Genomic DNA, 16,120 nt, shown 5'->3' with positions numbered 1-16,120 from the left:
AGGAAGACTTTTTGACCCACTTGATAATTGGATGGCAAGGGAAATATCAGTGCTGACTTGAAAAATAAGCCCTTAAGCAACCAAAGCTCATTAAATCTAAACAGTTATGATAAAGAGGCTGTTCATTATGCTAATAAAGGCACAGATGAATAAATGCTTCAAACACTGTCATATTTGCTCTGACACACAGCATATGCACAGTCAGCTTCTGAGCACTCTTTGGTTGTTTCCTCTTTACTCACCCCTGTTGCAATTAAATCCAAACCACAAGTACTAAAGACAGGGAATGGAGAAATACACACCTATTACGGGTCATTAGGAACCAAATTTTCTTCATAAAGTGGGTTTCCTTGTAAGTGTCAAGTGTAGTCCACCACCTGTTTCCATCATTAGGGGCAGTGGGAAGCACATAGAAGGGCTGAAAGTGCTAAATCTGCCCCTGTCGCTGTGTTAAGGCAGGGTTACATTGGTTAGAAGTAACACAATGAGTCCCTGTACTGTATCCACTCTCCCAACAGGCACCCTCCTGAGTCTGACACATCTCTCTCACTCTCACACATACATATTGCCAGTGTACACATCCAAGCAAGGCAGAGGCAAACAAACGCAGTATCCATGCATCGCCACCGCTGTCCATTCATGTCCACCGGTTGAGCGCCACAGCCTCAATTTGAGGGAAACTCTCTCACCCTTGACTTGTCACTTGGAAACATGGATGTGGCTTAAAAGTTAGGCCTAAAAGTAACTCACACATTGTGAGCCATGGCAGGAATTAGCCAGTTTTCATTTATAAGCATCATCTGATGGTCAGCTTTGTCATTTGAGGGCAGCTATGACGATTGACTCTTAATTGCGGTCTGGCCGAGTGGCTTTAAATGGCAAGCTTTAAAGCTTGTTCTGTGGTAAGCATCCATTAATCTAGCATTTGCACACTTGTTTGAAATGAATGAATGTTTGAAAAATTAGCACTGAACTGAAATTTGAGATCAGTAAAAACTAGAGCAGACAGAGGGAAAAAAATTATAACATCCCCACCCAGTTTTAAATGTACTGGATTAGTTAGGGCTGGATCCTGCATACATTTTCACCTCAGTATGTCCCTCATACTGTACAAACGTCAGCACTAAACCACACATTCGCACAGATTGTGCATGTGTCTAACAGTACTTGCGGTCAGTCGTGGTCATTTTTGTCCACATGCTGCTGGTCACAGTTCACAGACTCAGACAGTCTGCTCTGACCTGTAATCAACGTGTCAGATGTGAGAGTTTGTGTGGGCAAATGCTTTTAGCTCGGCCTATAAATAAGCAGGGAATCTGTCCTATTCATTAAGACTCTAGTCTTTAAGGCAAAACTGTCAGAGAGAGATTAAAGAAAAAGAAGATAAAGAAAGAAGAGAAGAGATAAAGGAGGCAGCAAAGTAAAGGACATCTGGATAATGAGGAAGTAGTACCGAGCAGGACTCACAGCACTTCCTTCCCTGAAAAGCATTTAATACTTCACAGAACAAAAGCCACACACACACACAAGCCCCTCAACAGCCAGGTTTGACAGACGCAGTGTTCAATCTCTGAGGAACAGCATGGCCAGGAGGGATATGACCTGTTCTGTGAGAAAAAAAAAAAAAGAATAACCCACATGGGCCAAGTTTCTGCTGCTCCCTTAACTGCTTACCCTTGAAATAAACAAGCAGCAACTCGTACACTCAAGTGTGTGTTCCTGAGCAGTCTGCATCTGCATTAACAAATGATGAATGCACAGAAGTCTGGAGCAGACGGGAGGTTTAGATCAACTAAAGTGGTAGTATTGGAATTCTTTAGAGCCCTCTGCATGTTAATTGTGTATTTCTTTTTAATGCAAATTGAGTTATACTTCACAGATTGGAATTTCACCAATAAAACATGCAACGATGGTATAAATTTAGTCACATACTTATTTTCCAGATTGCTCTGTGTACATAAGCTAAGACACTGGATATCCACTGTCTTCTGAGAATCTCTGATCTCTTATGTGTTTATGATACTCCTCTTTTTCTTTCACTCTGGAATTTATTATGAGTTTGTGAAAAAAAAAAAAAACTTTAGTGGTGGATTTCAAATGAAAAAAAGGCTAACAAGCTATTTGCTGCCTTAAATACAAAGTACATGTGTATTAGTTCATATATTTTTTTGGCAAAACATTTTAGAAAATTGGTTGCACAACAGACTCACTTATTTTTCACTATGCCTCACAGACATTTTGATATGTCTACAGGAAATGCACAAGTATAGTTGTGTATAGATATTCATGCCAGCATTCCACTTGGGGTCCTGATGTTCTACATGCCGGTTCATTGTCAAAGCTCACAGGCCATAGTTAATGTAATTCATGACACGAAAAAGGTGTGTCGGTCCTGTTTTTGTCTTTGCAATGCCCCATGCACATGCTGTGTTAAACTACATGGAGAAAAGCTGATCAAATTAACATATCTTCCCTGGCTGTGATGAAGTTTCCATCCTTCTGATAAGAATTACACTTCCTTGAGCTGAACACATGAGTACAATTCTTTATATTAAACACTGAAGCTAAGGTGGAAACAAAACATAAAAGCACAGGCCAGTACTTTCCATGAAGCACATGCTCCACAGTATCTAGTACAATGCAGCTTACACAAAATTACACAACAAATAATATTATATGTTCTGTATAAAGTTGTAAAGTATCTTAATAGTCATTTTACAACTAGGGAGAATGGAATAGCACATAACATCGTACATGGTTTGATATTAAATCAATATATGTAAAGTAATATTTGTCTATGTAAATATATCTTTATACATATAGATAGATATATTTATATATGTTACCAGCATGGAGCATCATAACAGGAGCAGTAAACTAAATGTTTTTTATGTGGACTTCTCACTGAAGCGCAGTCGGCTGCCATCTGTGACCTTGAAGATGGAGCTTCTCTGTAATTTAGCAATGTGGGCTAAGCTACACTAGCCGGTGGTCAGCGGTTTACTTCAGCCTTTCAGAACCACCTCATTAGAAGCGAAAAAGCTAATTATAGACAGGACATCACTAAGCTACATACTGGATGAGAAACAACATATTATGAAACATACAAGGAAGAGATAGAAAAGTTGTAAAGACCATCTTTGTGATCAAGGAGGTAAGCTCAAAGACGCTTAGAAGAAAAAAAGGATATGGCTTCTAATTTAGTGCTCAGCTGCCTTTAACAGATTTAGTTGGTTTGGACTTAGTTTGGTGAGACGAGAGATAGTGTAGACATTTTAAAAGAAGAAAGAATATTGAAAATACACATGAATGAACAATACTGTTTATTCATTATCCTTAAAGTCTCTCATCTCAACAAGTTTTAAGAGGTAATTATATTTGCAATTATATTGCAGGCAACAGACAACATGAAATCTATCAAATGTATCCTACTGAAATCATTAATTATAGAAACTTGACAGTCCATACTCATTTTCATACCAAAATCACTTGTACAGCACCTAGACACAAACATGCAAATGTGCACGAATTAAATGGATCTGGTGACACTTGAGTCTGCAAACTCACATACACACTCCAAGCATAAACGGTAAGACATGCATCACACTAGATGAATAAATGAGTTGAGGATGATACAGGAAAGCTAAGAGAGACAGAAGTTGTGCAGTCTTCCATTTGAGTATGTTTTGGAACTGCATGCACTGATTAAAGACAAAAATGTTCCAGCTGGCACTAACGCACAGTCAATATACCCAGTGGTGCTATCACAAGTGTGTGTGTGTGTGTGTTTACACTATTCACAGTACGTTTCACTGTAGTGCTCAGGACAACACAGGTGCAGTATCTGTTCACTCACATTTTTGCTGTCCAGGAAAATCATTTTTCTATGAAGGAGCAAAGGGGGGAAGATGGCATGAAGATGTAGAAAAAGGAGGAAGTAGCAAGGAGCTGATGGAAATGGAACAAGATTGAAGGAGTTATTTGAGGCAGGACAAAAAAAGACAAGAGTGTGGCAGTTGTTGGGGTAAGAATTTGTGGCGAAGAATTGGAACTACTTTTCATAGAGTGATGGTCAAGCTGGCGCAAATTCAGCCTGGTCCAAAGCAGACTGGTTTAGCAAAGCTGTTCTGGGTAAATCCGTGTAAACACTACACAGCAAGAATCTGGGCCAGAGAACCATGCCAGACAACTGATAGCTTTTCACAGGACACAGTGTGTAAGAAATACCAGTTAACTCTAGAGCTGCTCATTTAACCTTGAGATGGGTTTATCCAGGTCCTTACATGTCCTTTAACCGTTTTTTAAATACACCTTTTCAAACTTCAGATGCCTGTCTCAGAGAAAAAGAGAGTTATGACATATCTGAAAAGGTACTTGTTTATTGTGGTAGTCTGCATTCCTGAACCTGTTAGGCTGGCTGCAAAATAACTACAGTGGAATGTTTACATTTCAGTCCATAATTTTCTCTCTCAAACATGCACAAACACAAGTCAGATACAACCCATTTCTTTCAAAGCATGCAATTAAGACCACTAACGACGCCTGCCGACTTCTCTGCAGAATCAATCCCATGCTGAGAGAATAAGGACTCAACCTCAGTCTTGACCGTACAGGAAAAAGAACAACTTTGTGGAAGATGGGCGTTTGTGTATTTTTTTAACAAAGACTTTGTTAACTTTGGACTGTGGCACTTTCACTCATGATGCGTCTTTAAAACATCTGGAAAATGTGGTTTCTCCGGGAGACCAGAACATTTGTACAGAATTATGACTGCAGCACTGCAGTGTGCTTTAGCTGGGGTTTTATTACTTGAAGGAACTTTTATTTGCAGGGTAACATGACAAAAAATAAAGAAACAAATTCAACTTATTGGAGACTTGATAAATGTGACGGGTGACAGCAGGATGTCAATTTTAGCACCACAATATTCTGTACTCCTGCCTTCGCATACGCAGGGTGCTGAGAGAAAAATGTGTAAGTATTAAAAAGAGGAAGACTGGGGAAGTCAGAGAGGAGCGGTGGTGAACAAAGGTGGATTTCAGAGAAGGAGAGCACATTCTGAGACAGAGGTGAGATATTTGGCAGAGGTGAGGTTTACTTTACACCAGGGACGACCACATTCCAACTGGATATTTGAAACATTTTTAGATAAACGTAGAAAGTTTCAAGTCTTCTGTCAGTTTGGGAAAAAAAGATAGAGGATAAAAAAACAAACAAGCATATTCATCACACAGGCCCCTTAATGTGCGATGAGTCACACTATGAAATAGCAGCAGAGTTTTACTAATTAATTTCCAACAGTGTCTGTTTTTGCACCATGTAGCGCATCAGGAAGCGATAAGATAACTCTGAATCAAAACGTGTCAAAGTCGATGTTTGTGGTGATCATTCTTAAATGTACCTCTCCACTTCAGTTCATCTCCAATAGAGTTATGACATTATGAGTGACAAGCAGAAATATAGACCTGTTGCAAAAGAAATCGATTGCTGGGAGGTGTGACGGAGATCCTTTCCCAATTTTCTTCTCTGCTTAGCTTGGCCTTCAGATGTGTGGAATGTCTCTGTAAAATCTATATTTCACTGAAGAAAATAAATGCATTGTCTTCGAGCTAAAGAAGACAATGCATTTGTCAGAAAACAGCCATTAGACTAAATACAGGAAAGCACTGCAGTACAGTGAAATTAAACACAAAATCTAGAAAGTTACACACTTGAAGCAGCTGCTTATATTCTGTTAAACGTTTTTTTTTCTTTTGTAATTTTTGGGTTTGTAGGCAAATATGGATGGCATATCTTAATATATGTCTAACTGTGTGTGCAGACTGTATGCATGCACAACAAAAAAAAGAAGAAAGAAGAAAAAAAATCACAAATCCATTTGGTCGTTTTGGTTTTTGGAGGGAACGGGTCTTGTGGAGAGATCAAAGATCTCTAGAATACCTCTAGGCTCTAGAAAAGCTGTGTTGTGTTATCCTTTGGAAAAAGAAACATTTGTAATGTCTTTGAGAAGCCTATTTCTGATATTATAACAAGTTAAATGCTGTGTTATCGAAGCAAAGCAACATTTATCATCTGTATTTAAGTCATTTCTGCATCAAGGGGACAAGGGAAAAGAGGCATTCTACTCACTTACTATGCTTCACTTATACTGCTATTTAAGACTAAACAAGATCTATCCATCCATCCATTTGCTATACCCCCCTTCATTCTGTTCAGGGCCGTGGGGGGCTGGAGCTTATCAAGACTACCATTAAGCAGCTACACCATGGACAGGTGACTATTATATTACAGGGCCAACAGGGCCATTTTTTTTATAACTTGGGAGTGAAAGCAGAGAAAAACAACCTGGCACAAAAAAGTTTAGGTCTCTTCATTTCATTTTATCGCTCATGACAACTGCATGTGGGGTGTATTTTAGTACAATCCCATATTTGAATAGCATCAAGGATTAAATATCCTTGTGTTTATGCCTTTACTTTTTTACTAATGGTAATGCTGGGTGACTGAATGTCTTATGTTATCTTATGGTACCCACCACCTCTTATGGGAAATTTGGTAAAAAAAAATGCTTTACCAACATCTAAAATCTGGAATCCTGTTCAACTCAGCTGAACCCAAAAAAGGGGAAACTAGGCCACATTAAACTTAAAAGTGGATCGGAATACAATTCTGCAAAAGATCACATAGTGGTTTTCACAACATGGGCAGCAGCTCTATCTGCCCTGCTATATATTTAAGGCTGCTATTTTAAAGTACTATATATTTTTTCATTACCGTGAAATGAGGGGAGCAGACAGAGTTGTGGTAAACTCACTCAGTAAAGACAGACCGAGTTCCTTGAACAAGGTATGTCACTGACCACCAGGGAACATGTTTCTGATTAATATGTCCTATAACAAGCATTTTACTTTGGTTGAAGTTTCCCGATTCTGCTAAGAAAAAGTCTGAATGTACTTTTGATGAATCTGGAAAGAAATCGCTCAACCACACAGACCTGCTGTTTGATGACAAGTGTGTACTGTATGCTGCCAGCTGAACAGAAAGAAGAGCTCTAAATGTTGGATGTTCCATAGCAATAAATTGAGGAATGTGGAGTTTAACAGACAATTTAACACTCGCCAAAGAAGTGATAGAAACTTCCAAAATATGTCACCAGCACTCAGGAACCGAGATTAGAGGACAGTAAAGGCTGATCTAAAAATGCTCATTGGGAGGGGTGCAATTGTGTTTCTAATTCTGTCATGAAAGTACTTGGATTCAGATTAAAGGTTTTGTCCTTCTACATGAACAAGGCAGAGATAATTAAAGCAGGGCACTCCGTTTACACGTAATAAGGCAACACCTAATTCTCTTAGAACCTCTGTTTATTCTGGCATAGATTTTTTTTTTAAATTACAAGATATACAGTATAATCAGCTTTTTTCAGATGAGATCAGCCAAGGTAACACCCAGTGGGTTTCACCCACCCAACTATTTACATAGCACCACAGGCACTAACACAAAACCTCTGAAAGTTACAACGGTCCTGAAAAATGTCCCTGCTTTAGGCTGATATGCTCTTCCCCGAAATAAACAACTACTTTCATTCAAGCTAATTCCCTTCTTCACATCACAAACATCAAAAGACAATTGGGTTTATCAAAGTTTTGAAAAGGATTTTCAGTTATATCATATTCACAAAGTGTCTAAATCATGAAACTAAACGTCCTCGTTTGGTAAAATGGTAAACCTGTGAATATGGTGCCATTCTTTTGATAAAGTGTAACACGTGTGGTAACAAAAAAACAGCAACAATCATTTTTATAGGTTAACAGAACTGCAAAGGTGATTCTAAATGATTTGTTTTCATTACCGTCACGAGCCTGTTTCACGCTCGAACGTCTGAGATGTTCAGAAGAATGTGCAACCAATTTGGTCTTTTTCCACACTTGCAATTCACACAAGCACTTCAGAGCAGTTTTATTGGGATTCATAAGTAACCATGTCAGTTACCTTCACTGAGCATAACAGACACCTTGGCTACTTGCCTGGCTTATAAATATGCCTACAACCACTTCTAATGCTCAATAATGAACACAGTGTAGTGATTTTTGAACCCTCTTTATGTTTTGACAAACTTTGGGTTATTTAAGAGAAATAACACACACATAGTGTGTGTTTTTTTTTTTAAGTTTTGCTTTTCCTCTTCATAGCACTTTTGATTACATTTCTGCTTGAAAAGTGCTGTATAACTAAAGTTAAGTTCACTTGAGTCTGTCTGAGTCGTTGAATTATATTGGGAAGTTTTGACAAAAAGCCACAGGACAGAAACTGATCATGTACTACAAATATCAATTAAAGAAGACTAACTGTGGATGTAACTAGAAAATCCCAATTTCATAGAACATGTTCTGTTTCTACTAATGTTTACCTGTCCCTCGAAATCATTTGTCAAAAGCAGAGGCAACAAACATTCCGTATCATAGTGCAGAAGCACACTGTCACAAACCATTGCCCACAAATTAGTCTGGCATTTCACTTGGGTTAAAGCCACCATTGCTCAACAAGTGTTGAACAGCAGTTGCACTTCAACAGCGTTGATGCATTGGTAATTTTCTTTCCTTCTGCTCCCCTTTCATGTGGTGAAAACAAATGAACTAATGAAAGGAAATTACCCTGTGTTGTTTTGGTGTTTGCCTGTCTCTCTGGAGATGGCAATAGCAACCTCTCAGGCATGCAGATGCTAATTGGTAAAGCTAATTGCTATTGTTATTTAATGACGGGACAACATAAAGCCAGATATAAGCCAGTTTTAAACAGTTTCATATTGTGATAACGAGGACAATAAATAATCAAAAGATAATCATGACCAACCAAATGCTGTCCTAACCATGGCATATGGATCTATTCTTTGCCTTTATCAGTTTTAAACCAAAGTCAAAGCACTGTGAGACTTTTTCAATTTCCATTGGATAAAAACTATTATCCCTTCATGGAGTCTTAAAGCCAATTAGAAGCTGGCATTCATGACAGAAAGCTGTTGAATAAACAGAGCATGGCTCACCTCTGCTTAGCAGGGAGCACTGCTTGTTTTAAAAACCTGGAGGAAATTACAAGCAATCTGATTGTTTTGGCATTTCGGCTGGTTGTGACGCGAGTCCAGAGTTGTTTTCTGGGGTCTGTTGGAGGTTACGCTTAGTTTTCCCCAACACTAACAAATGGGAGGCAGTGGGAATACAGAGGAAGGAGGCCAAGTTGTCCTACTCTCACCTCCTAATGAGTTTTGTCAGCTGAAAGTGTTGGCCGAATGCAAAATATTGTTCTATCTTCACCTCTTAAACGTGAGACTATCTTAGACCAGTAGCCTTTAGTATTAGCTATAAATGCTTTGCTTTACAACTCAACTCAAATACTTTATGAGTAAATTACAAAAATTCAAAAGTGGCAGCTTAAGTATTTTTCCACAAGGCTTACTTCACTTAGACTCAGCCTGGTGAACACCTGGCAACCGGTTAAATGCTGAGTGGCAGCTTGACTGGAACTGCTCTGTTTCAATTCTATTTGACACTTGGTACACTGCTTTAAAGAAGTGATTTTGTCACATCTGGCGAAGGGTCAGGGCCACTAAATCTGTCAATTTAAAGAAAAAAAACTTCATAATTTAGAAATAAACCTTGTTTTTAAATATACTTTGGAAGGAAGTGGGCGTGCTGGTACGCCTGGGTCAGTGGGTTTGTTCCAAAACTCACATTTACACTGCTGGTTCGCTCAAAAAAGCTTTTGAAAATGTGTAGCTCGTGTGTCACCTTCCTCAACACTGTATGACTGTACACAGGAGTGAAATACATATGTGGCTGAGCATAATATGTTTTAATCACATTTTAGCAAAGAAGCACAGCAGGTAAGATTTGAGGTTAGTGGGGCAGGTTTGTAAGGGTCTTCAGCTCAAAAAGCTGGGAGAGTGATTAAGTACCATTCCACACTCAAGGTCACAATTTATGTAAATCTTTTTAGTTGTATGTATCAAATAAAGCTTGTCTTCACAACATGTTTAAGGGTGATGATACCCGTTTTAGTGATTTAATGTTGAGGAATGTAAAATGTCACAGTTAATCGAATTAACTCTTGTAATTGGCATTGTAAACCAGTGTTTGTTGCACATTTTTCTGCTTGCAAGGTGTGCACGTTTGAGTTTGTAAGGAAAAGAATAACTACAGCAGAATACTGTTGTTTGTGTGTCCTTAACTACATTCTTACGCCTCTCTTTCCCGTTCTCCCTCTGCACCACTTTTCTTCGTATATTATTTCTCTTATACTTTAAATATTACGTTTTTTCAAAGTTACTTCTGTAAAGTTTTTAGCAGCCAAACCAAGCTTTATCTAGATTTTCTCCCAGTTACTGGCCAGCAATGCCATAAATATGACAGAAAGTGAAAGGAGGGTAGAGATCCTAAAGGTTACTCTATATCCACACGTGCCTGTCTAATCCCTGAGCAGTTACTTTTATGAATGGGTTTTAAGGTTGCAGAGTTCTTTTGAGAAGCAGGCCGACATTTGATGATAGACTGACAGCCACATAAAGCTTGTTCAGCGTTTACGATGCATGGCAAGAGGAATGCGGACCGTTTCAACACACAAGCACTCAGGAAGACCTGTGTAGCTAAGTCTCTTTAAGAGTCTCTTACAATCATCCATATGTCTAAGAATGAAGTGTATCTGTCTTAACCTGAAAGATGCATTTTCAGAAGGTAGTGCTCTGTGTTTTGCTTACCACTCAGAGTCAACTGGCATTTGGTATGTTACAGCAGAAGTGCGGGTTGTGTGGTGCACGCATAAAAGGGAAAAAAGAGCTAAAGACAGCCTCCTTGGCTTAAAAATCTGACAGTCTTTCATATTCCTCTTATATGCAGCGTTCTCAGACAGGAACGTAGACTGTTTCCTCTATAAAAGGATTTCTAAACTGGTTACAAATCACACCTAATCCATCACTCAGCCCAGTTATAGTCCGAAACTGGTGTTTCCCTTACTTGTGAACAGTTGATGTAAACTATAAAAGACAGAAAACGCTGCCCAACTTTCTAAAAAAAAAAAACCAACAACAATAAATTCAATCATATCTTGGTAAAAAAAACAGTAATAGATTCAATCATATCCTAGTCAGACACTGTGCCACTCAGCAAGCTAAAAAATTCAGGGGAGTCACTGCTACACATTCAGGTACACAATAACACACGAATAAACACAAGGCAAGCATACTCAATAAGAGACTTTTTGGCAAAGCAGCTAGATCAACATTTATGGCTGAAGGAGAGAAAGAAAGACTTGGGAGAGTGTTAGACGAGGTCAGTGACTGGGAACATGCAACGGTGAGCACAAGACTTATAAATCCAGGTCTAAAGGTCTGCACGCCCATTTAGCTACAGCAACTACATGTTGAGTGACAGCCTCAAACACCAACCTCCCCACTGAGCTGAACAAAACACAGTCTGTTCCCTCTACTCTGCTTCTGACGGAGAAAAACCCACACACCTAACTCACAATCCTACTGTATCAACCTACTATTCTCTTTCACAGATCCCACCAGTAATCCTCACATTCATCTTGGTACAGTGCAGCCAACAATACTACAAATCATTAAGAATAAGGTTGACATGTTGAACACACAGTGACAGAAAGAGCTTTTTTTAAAGTGCAGAAGCTCATCACAGTGCTGGCTGGGTGCAGGCATTTCAAAGGATTCATTATTCACCTTATTTCAGCTGGTGGAGTAAGAGGGTTCTTTAATACAGCGTGTTGGAATTTGCATCCAGTCATTTACCGACAGAGATAGAGACTAAGAACTGATCATTTCAAACTTTCTTTAAGGCACCCGCAAAGATAATTTTGTCACATAGTCACAGGAATACTTTGCCTCTTTTTCTTACTTATCAGAGATTTCTCTCACTCAAGATGATAGGTTCCTCAGTCTGGAGTCAAGCACAATTCAAGTTTTTGTTTCTACATTTTCCCTCATTTCCTTTCTCCCAAACATCATCACATTGTTGTAGTATGCAAAATGTGATTTACACAGGGTGGGGGGTCAAAGGGAAGCAGGTACAACACTAGCATGGACTTCAGTGAGCGGCAGTCTTACAATCTTCTCAGTAACATGCTTGTTTTAGCATGATGTCTGCAGGTTGGCGATGATGAGTCAAATATATTACATGAGCTCATAGGGCTGCCGTGGAAAAGATCCAGTAGAATATGGATTTGTGTGGAAGTAAATTCCTCCACTCCAACCAACCTGTAGTCAAACAATAGCTTAACCCACAACAAAGCAGATTTTAGTCCAAAAAGTTATTTTATTTCAATCTTGCTACATACCCAGAACCTCAATCTTCAGTTTTTCGATTTTCCCATGTCACAACTTTTTGTGTCAAACAAAAATCCTCCATTTCCCAACTCCTCAGCAACATAGAAGATTACTCTTGGAGAAGATTACTCGTGCAGATCCCACTGAAGGTGCTGCACTGTGGCCATATCACTGTTACATAAGAAACCTCCCTACTTAAATCGATAGAGCACAGAGAAGTGAGTGTCTGACCAGCCTCAGGTCGTCAGGGTTTGTGCACAGAGCTGCAGTGGAGATAACGTCATGCAGGTGGGGACCAGACACTCATAGATCCTCAAGAGGGATTCCTGCCTTAGGGTCCACACATAGCTGAGCCCTGGTGTGTTATAATGGTGCACATATAATTTGTGCGTCTATTGGTATTTTCAATAAAGCGTGTGTCTGAGCTAATGGCATTTACATCTACTCTGTCAACGCCACAAGATTATGCATGTGTGTTTGTTCAAGCTTTAGACAACTCTAGAGAAGAGACGGTGCAAGAGATTACAGGTTCTCTCACTGTGCATCCACTCATTTTGTAGGGGTACTCTAAAATAGAAGGAACTTGCATTGACAAGTTTGATTTCTAAATCACATCAGGCTGCAAATCTTGGAGCTATGAAACTTATATAAGTGTATTCAAAATGTATTTTCTGTGCAAACACTGAAAGTGAGCAAAAGCTGTCAGTGTTCATGCTTTGAACCAAATCAATGCTCTTGCTTAACAATCACATGCAGCTGTGGTGTGATGGCATGTGCACACATGCACGCATGTGGGAATGTGTGTGTCTAAGAGTGTGTGTCCGCAGGAAACCAATCTGACCCGCGGGATTAGTGGCTGACTTGGTGAGTGGCTCTCATTCTGTTCCAGATGTTTATCACGTCATAAAGGCCTTAAAGCTCTCTGTGAGAAGTAGGTAGGAACACAATCTCCTTTCAACACACACATATTCAAGATGCAGCCAGCTTGTAGCCCAAAGACCAACGTGCTGTTAAGAAATCCCCTTTGCATTTGATTATGTTTTGCCTATTAAAGGCGGCTGGAGTGAAAAGACCACATCTGTTCACACAAACATGCGTTACCTTTTTGACCTTTGATAAGTCTAAGGATTTTGGCAGAGGCAAATGTAGCCTCATATGAAAATATTTACTTGTTATCACAGTGTAGCACCGTCAAGTCTAAATTAAAACAAATTTGACGCATTAACGAACATTTCAAGTTGGAAAGCTAATTTGAAAACATTTAGAACTAAAAACTTTCACATACTTTTTTTAATGTAACTACGAATCTAACAATACCAGCACCTTTCAGAACTCTGTTGCACTTCGTGCCAGCGGTGCCAGCCGTGCGTAATGAGCGCTGCGTGGATGGAGCGCGCCAGCTGACTGACAGATGTGTCACTTATGATCAACATACAGTTGCTAAGCTCTTGATTTCATAACAGTCAAGCTTCGACAAGTTATAACTGATATTCTCACGGTGGAAAATGGAGTCCAAAGTAGAATTTTAAAAGCGGAGGAGATGTGGTTTATTAAATAATTTACTGAGTTTATAGATATTACCTGATTGTATTGCTGCCACCTTGCTGAGATGTCTGTCATCCTAAAACAACTTAACACGTGTCTAACTTGATGTTTTTACGATAAGGAATAATGTGACAACATCAACAATAATCCATTGGAGGTAAATGGAGTCGAGGGACCTTCGGCTGATTAAGAGAGAGAGAGAGAGAGACCTTTTCATTTTGGATAAAGATCTTTGTACTTCTCATCAGAAGAATACGTCTAGAGACGCAGGGCAACTTTTAATTGAAGGTACTTCTTGAATAGTGAACTTCAGCCTACGCGGAGAAATGAAAAGTTCTTACCGAGATATTGTCTGATGTCCAGCAGGATTTTAGGAGGTCCTCCGTTCAGCTGGTAAAAAAGAGAGCCGAAACAGAAAAGGAACAGCGTAGCCATGCAAAAACCATAACCTCGCAAGGAGAATCGCAAAGGCAGAACCGAGAGTAAGCTGTGCTTTCTGTTGTGACGCTCTCTGATGTGGTTGGGAGTCTGGTTGTTGCTGTGAAGGGGACTGCTGCTGAAATTCTTCATCATCTCCTCCTCACAAAGCACTGTGGAAAGTCACCCATCCGCATGTGGAAAGGGAAACTTGTCGCTTTGGGATCATTTGAGGCAGACAGCCGGTTAGTTTGGAGACGCGTAGGCACCCAGGATCTCCTCCGCTGCCCGGAGCCACGGGTGTTCTTTTTTGCGCGTTTGGCTTTGAGCTCCGTCCCTGCCCGCTTGCACTCGTTGTTTGACTGTTCCTTCCTTCCGTCCTTCCAACCGAGTTTAAGGGTCCATCCTTTTCCTCCGAGTCTTTAGGGTGTCAGATTACTGAACGTGGAAAGAGGGGAAACGTCCACCTCATACAGGAATTAGTCAGGGTTGCAGTGCGTAAAACAGCGCCTCCCGGTGTTCAGAATAAAATACACGATATACAGTCAGAGGGCTTCATTGTGTTTTGTTGTGCAACAGCGTAGACAAAGATGGACAGTAGGTCTGTGGTTAGAAAAAAAAACGTTTAAATTACTTGCGGATTACCACATTTGTCTTTTTATAAAGAAGAAAGAGTAGCTTCTTCTTTGAAAACGTGTTAACTTAATGAGAAATAGCTCCAAAATAAACCCCTCCTACAACAGATTTGAACATCAGGCTAATAATGCACCCTCAGTCTGCATTCTTTCTGTAGAATGGGTCGAATGTTCTTATTACCACATAATCATGTTGTAGAGGTCACTCCTGCTGTGTGTGTATGTGAAACTTTCTCTTTCCCCTCAGGCAGGTTGTTACAACCTTACGCTGAACCATATATTTTCCCACAGCAGGACCAGAACCCACCATTAGACTAAACCTGCACTTACAAAGTTATTCGTAATAGTAACTAAGAACCTTTCAGGGTGACAGTTGTCAAGAGAGTACAAATTATTTAAAAATGAAACAGTTTGGCTCGAAAGAGCAAATGTAATACAAAGGAATAGAATATTTCAGTTGAGGGACAGTTGGCACTTTTTCCTGGTCAATGAAGTCAAAATGTTATAGTGCTGCAATTTGTAAGCTAGACGCAAAAGTTGTAAATGGATTAAAGGTTTATAGCTCAGCCAGCCAGCCGAATCGGCACAGACATTTATTGCCCAATACAATAGTATAGATGCTTGTAAGGTCACTGCTCTAAATCAGATGGTCTAATCAGAACCAGTTTATACAGGCCCAGAAAGGTTTCTGGTGCCATCACATCTTTTTGACGTTCACCATCCATTCATTAAGTTCACAGGCAGCTGGTGGAACCTCATACTCCTCGCACATGACATCAAACTGTAATGTGTAATAGAGTTTTCTAACTTTGTTATGGGGTATTCTGTGCATGTGTGTTAGTCAGTAATATTGAGGAGCTGGAATTCAGCTGAAGTTTATTAGGGTTTGCGCCTTACAGAGTCAGTAAAGACATTACCTGCCCATCTTGGTTTTCACAAAGGTTTCTGAGTGCTAATAAAATAGAATAAATATTGGAAAAATGGCAAGAGGCTGAGAGAAATGAACTCGGATCTCATATGAATATTGCACTTTAAAAGAAGGCATTATGCTTGGATTAAGGGGACATGCTTTAGAATTAAGCAGCCCTTGAATTGAGTTTACTTTTCTATAATAAGAATCCACAGACAGCGCAGAGGGAATAACAGGCAGCAAGAAATTCAGATAGCTGGATTTGCCTCACAAAACGTTCAG

General features: G+C 39.6%; 1 protein-coding gene across 1 annotated transcript in view; it reads right to left on the bottom strand.

The window, feature by feature from the left end:
* The window catches only part of usta (uronyl 2-sulfotransferase a), a 50,802-nt gene extending 36,067 nt beyond the window's left edge, over positions 1 to 14,735 (bottom strand). Inside the window, exon 1 of the mRNA XM_072361764.1 lies at positions 14,218 to 14,735. Within this exon, the coding sequence (XP_072217865.1) occupies positions 14,218 to 14,449 (232 nt within the window). The 5' untranslated portion in view covers positions 14,450 to 14,735. The remainder of the gene's footprint in view (positions 1 to 14,217) is intronic.
* Positions 14,736 to 16,120: the final 1,385 nt, after the last annotated feature.

The sequence above is a fragment of the Leuresthes tenuis genome, unplaced genomic scaffold, assembly GCF_036924035.1.
Source record: "Leuresthes tenuis unplaced genomic scaffold, fLeuTen1.0.hap1 SCAF_13, whole genome shotgun sequence".
NCBI classification, from domain to species: Eukaryota; Metazoa; Chordata; class Actinopteri; order Atheriniformes; family Atherinopsidae; genus Leuresthes; species Leuresthes tenuis.
The sequence above is the reverse complement of the archived record's forward strand: the minus strand, read 5'-3'. Positions and strand labels throughout refer to the sequence as shown.